The following is a 4,907-nucleotide window of genomic DNA, read 5'->3' on the forward strand; positions in this document are numbered from 1 at the left end:
TAATGAAGGTCTGCGCCTTTGGTTATAAGTTATGAGCTCAGACTTTTGCACGGTGCTCCTTTCCTGTTTTCATTTTTAACTTTATGCCTTTTGTGGATCAGTAAATCTTCCTTGCTTAACTCTACACAGGAACAGATATTCTGCCCATGGTGAGTACCTAAACCTTTGCCCTCCACTGTATCTCAACATGGTGATGTGGCAAAATCATAAACCTTGAGGATACAATAAGCAAATAAATACAGCAGCAAACAAACAAACAAACAAACATGTAAACAACAGACAGACAGACAGGTTGCGTACCATCTTCCGTTGGGGAACTCGTCCCAGTCCTGGGTTCTGTAGATGTAGCTCTTGGGTCTGGACGCCCAGAAGATGGGCCGCACGTCCTCCACCTTCCGCTTGGGGTTGGCGCTTACTGCCCACGGTAGCGGTCGTCTGGAAACACACACACAGACACACAAACACACACACAAACACACACACACAAAACAAGTTTATCCAAGCCACTTGGGAGTAGATTGCATTATTGTGCTGCATTATGTTTATGAGTACTAACATATGGCTAATGCAAAAACTGGACATGGAATGTTGGAGTATTGTACTGTGATGTCATAAATGTTAGTGTTGGAGTACTGTACTGTGATGTCATATGTCAGTGTTGGAGTATTTTACTGTGATGTCATATGTCAGTGTTGGAGTAATGTACTGTACTGTGATGTCATATGTCAGTGTTGGAGTAATGTACTGTACTGTGATGTCATATGTGTCAGTGTTGGAGTACTGTACTGTGATGTCATATGTCAGTGTCGGAGTAATGTACTGTCCTGTGATGTCATATGTGTCTGTGATGTCATACGTGTCATATATGGCAGTGTTGGAGTATTGTATTGCGATGTCATATGTCAGTGTTGGAGGACTGTACTGCGATGTCATGTCAGTGTTGGAGTACTGTACTGTGATGTCATATACGTCAGTGTTGGAGTACTGTACTGTGATGTCATACGTATATATCAGTGTTGGAGTACTGTCCTGTGATGTCATATGTCAGTGTTGGAGTACTGTACTGTGATGTCATATGTCAGTGTTGGAGTACTGTGCTGTGATGTCATATGTCAGTGATGGGAGTCCTGTACTGTGATGTCATATGTGTCAATGTTGGAGTACTGTACTGTGATGTCATATATGTCAGTGTTGGAGTACTGTACTGTGATGTCATATATGCCAGTGTTGGAGTCGTACCGTGGGTCCTCCACCCACAGGCCCAGCTGTCGCAGCACCTCCATGGTGGCCACTTCTCGGTTGAGGGTGTAGAAGTGCAGGCCAGGCACATCCCCGCTGTCCAGCAGCACTCGACACATCTCCACCGCCTGGTGGATGCCGAAGTTACGGATCGCCGCGTCGTTGTCCTTGATCGGCTCGATCACCTCCATGATCTCCTCCGGAACCTCCAGCTTGGAGAGCTTAACCAGTTGCCGTAGAGACTGGTAACCCTTCCAACACAGAATACCAGAGAAATACAAAATGGAACCAAAGAACTTTTTGTAATTGCTGCAAGGGAATTTGGTTGTGGACATCTAAATAAAGGCAAACCCCCTAAAAATACAAAAAATAAAAAAGTCATCATTGCAGACATAAATTAGCTGGTAGTTAAAGTTGCGCTCAAGTTGAACTCGGATGTTCCAAGTTCCAATTCAAGTTCCAACAGGAACGAGTTCCAACTTCTGAGGTAAATGGAACGCACCATAAATCAGATACAAAGCACATTGTTTCAGCTGAGATCAATGTGAAAAAATCTGATTCTGATTTGTACATGTACCCTGCCAAATAAACCCAAATCTGTTCTTGTCGAAGTATACAGCTTTTCTAGCCCTCGTGGTTAGCGCACCTGTATGGGGAAGATACCGGGCAGTATGGGACAGGTGATGCCAATGGCCCTGCAGTCCTTGAGGAAGGTGAGGAAGGTCTCAGCGCGGAAGAAGAGCTGCGTGATGATGAAGTCTGCCCCGGCGTCCACCTTCTCCTTCAGGTGACGGAGGTCATCAGCGTAGCTCTCTGCCTCAGGGTGGCCAGTGGGGTAACCTAGCAACACCATGAGGACAGTCATTTCCTCTGATTAAAACAATATATTCACCATAAATAAAAGGGTTAATATTTCAGCTGGTGCTTGAGTCCTTGAAAATGCTTATTTTCCCCTTTGTGGCTGTTGTAGCTGGTATGGTCTATCAATTTAATAGCAAAAAATGTGCATCAATGAGACAATGTCAAGGTTGTCACTGTGCGTGCTGCAGTAGGTCCAAAATACCTCAGATTACCAACACGGCTCTAAAGCCACTCGTGACCGAAAGACTGTTTGAGATACACCGTTTGAAGCTTACCAGCGACGCAGACGTCAAAATAGTCGTCAAATTCGCAGCGGATGTGTTTGACCAGGTCAGTGGCGTAGTTGAAGCCCTTCTCCTCCTCCTCCCAGTCACTGCCTACGGGGTCTGTCCAGGATTGGAAACAAACATTAGAATACTCTTACAGAGACACTACTGCGGTCAAAGCATACTCAACAGGGACGTACTTGCCAGGTCACAAAAGAGTCTACTTCATTATATTTATTTATTTCATATCAGCCCCAGAGTAAGGTCCACTTTATTAGGCAGACAACCCTAGCTAGGGAAAACATTTCAGATGGGAGATTAATAATGTTTCTTTCTTTTACAGAAGAGAATCTGACATTTTATTTCCATTTCAATCTGAAAGAGTTACAAGAGACACATATCCACCCTCACCTCCCCTAAGTGCCATAATGTTCTTGAGGCCGAGGCGCTTGGCTTTCTTCAGGTAGCTGCTGATGGCGTCTTTGGTCTGGTTGCAGCAGGTCAGGTGCAGGATGGTCTCCAGTCCGCAGTAGTTCACCGCGGTGCTGGCGATCATCATGGAGGACGTCTCTTTGTCGGAGCCGGGGTCGCCCGCCGGGTGCCAGGTGATGTCGATGAAGAGGGGACCTCCGGAGCCCATGCGGTCGAACCTGGGACCGAGATCACTCACAGTAAGCCATCTATAGCCACATTTACAAATCCTGACTACACGTAACTGAGCGAATATGTAAACAATACTCTAGTTAGGTGCCTATATACGTGCATTGTTCGATGCGAAAAAAAATAGTTTAGGAGAGTTTAGGTTTTAGAAACCGTTACAAATCATCCACACATCAAACAGATCACAGTGACTTTGAAATATGGTGATTTAGCAATATGTTGCATTTACCTTGAGATCAGATTAACCGCCCCGCTGGCGGTACGAGGAGGGAAGAACTCCAGAGAGAACCAGCGGTCCCCGGATTCAATCCGCCGTCTCATCTTATCCCTGAGTCTGTCGGTTCGGTCGGCATCCAGCACTGGCGTGGAGCTCCGGGAGCTGTCCCTCGAGCTCTCCCCGCTGTTGCTCGCTCCGCTGGAGTCGCACTTGCTGTCCTGCCAGACGGTCTCCGCCCGCTGGCTCACCATTGTTACTGAAAGAAGGTGTCAATCAAAATGATGTCTGGGTAACGTCGTGGTCATTGAAATAAAACTGAAAGTGTAATTGCGAAACCAAATGTGCTATATTGGTCATTCCCAATAAGAACAACAAAGCCACTCGGAGTTCGAGTGGAAGTCAGCTGACTTATTGCAAGACTCATTTCCATCTAAATATCTAAGCAAGCATAAGCACGTTGCAGATACCATCTGACACCCGAACTTCTCCACGCTCAACAAACTTTTTTAAAATTCTACATTATTTAGTTCAAAGAAGCTTTATTGGCATGCATGGTTTGGAACACTTACAAAAGCTGACATTATTATATATAATAGATATATAAGCAAATATTTATCTATGAGTGGCACATGTGTAATTTAACTTCTGAAAGGGAGTGAACAAATAAACAAAAACCAACGTGTTCTGTTGCAGCACGTGCTACCGATGACACATACGCAGTAAACAATTCAGCTAACTGAAAGTTTCACTTTTACCAACCCACATGGACAATGGTGCAATCACTTTGAAAGTAGACTACATAAGGTAGCGTTAACTTGCTAGCTAACTATACCATGTGTGCATGCAGCTGGCAAGCTAACTAACGGATAGTTTACCCTAAAAGAGTTGACTGCCACATTAGCTGTTAACATTACGACGTACTCAAAAGAAAGTGAGAACTATCCATTTACCTTCTAGTGTTAACCTAGCGTTGAATTTGACAAAGACGTTGGTGGTGAGCTAGCTGATCCGATAGTTTGGATGTCCCACATCCATTCTGATCATCTCAGTGAAGTGTGAGAGTCTATATTTACCGAGACGCTCAAAAATGCATTTCTAGCTCGATAGAAGTGCGCATCTAAGATGCGCCATAATTGCGCAGCAATGATATGACCCCAGACCAGATCATAACACGGGCTTCCGAGGCTCCAAGGGGGGGTTAATAAATAAATAAATAAATAAATATATATATTATTATACGTTATTTGTGCCCATTAAAATCATATCTTTACAACATAACTATTCACTGTAGTAGAATGGCTAAACCCCAGACTGCGGCGTGATTCTTCTTAAGGCATTCACTTTCTGATTTTCACTCCAGTCTCATTCTGAAATGTTCATATGTTCAGTGGTAAGTGTTCATCATTTACTAATTCTGCAATAGAAATAAAATGATTTGCACAAAAACAAGTTTTTGTTTGTTTGTGTGTGTAAAGAGTTATGACATATCCCGCCCAAGAATATAAGGAACATTGCGATATGTAAATGTATATCAGGCAAAGGGTCAAAGGAACTAACTATCATGCATTTAGACAAAAGGTTGCCAGACCTATTTACATTAAAAGCCTAAATCATCAGAATCTCTGTCAAAATCGACAGTGAAATAATACAATATATTTATAGAG

The 4,907-nt window shown here is 43.7% G+C and overlaps 1 protein-coding gene across 1 annotated transcript in view; it reads right to left on the reverse strand.

Moving 5' to 3' along the window:
- The window catches only part of mthfr (methylenetetrahydrofolate reductase (NAD(P)H)), a 12,382-nt gene extending 8,078 nt beyond the window's left edge, over window positions 1–4,304 (reverse strand). Inside the window, exons 1-7 of the mRNA XM_080833526.1 lie at window positions 4,194–4,304; window positions 3,256–3,499; window positions 2,778–3,016; window positions 2,376–2,486; window positions 1,886–2,079; window positions 1,240–1,490; window positions 301–435 (exon numbers count right to left, since the gene is read on the reverse strand). Of these exons, the coding sequence (XP_080689652.1) occupies window positions 301–435; window positions 1,240–1,490; window positions 1,886–2,079; window positions 2,376–2,486; window positions 2,778–3,016; window positions 3,256–3,494 (1,169 nt within the window). The 5' untranslated portion in view covers window positions 3,495–3,499; window positions 4,194–4,304. The remainder of the gene's footprint in view (window positions 1–300; window positions 436–1,239; window positions 1,491–1,885; window positions 2,080–2,375; window positions 2,487–2,777; window positions 3,017–3,255; window positions 3,500–4,193) is intronic.
- Window positions 4,305–4,907: the final 603 nt, after the last annotated feature.

This window comes from Sprattus sprattus (assembly GCF_963457725.1).
Source record: "Sprattus sprattus genome assembly, chromosome: 2".
Taxonomy (NCBI): domain Eukaryota; kingdom Metazoa; phylum Chordata; class Actinopteri; order Clupeiformes; family Clupeidae; genus Sprattus; species Sprattus sprattus.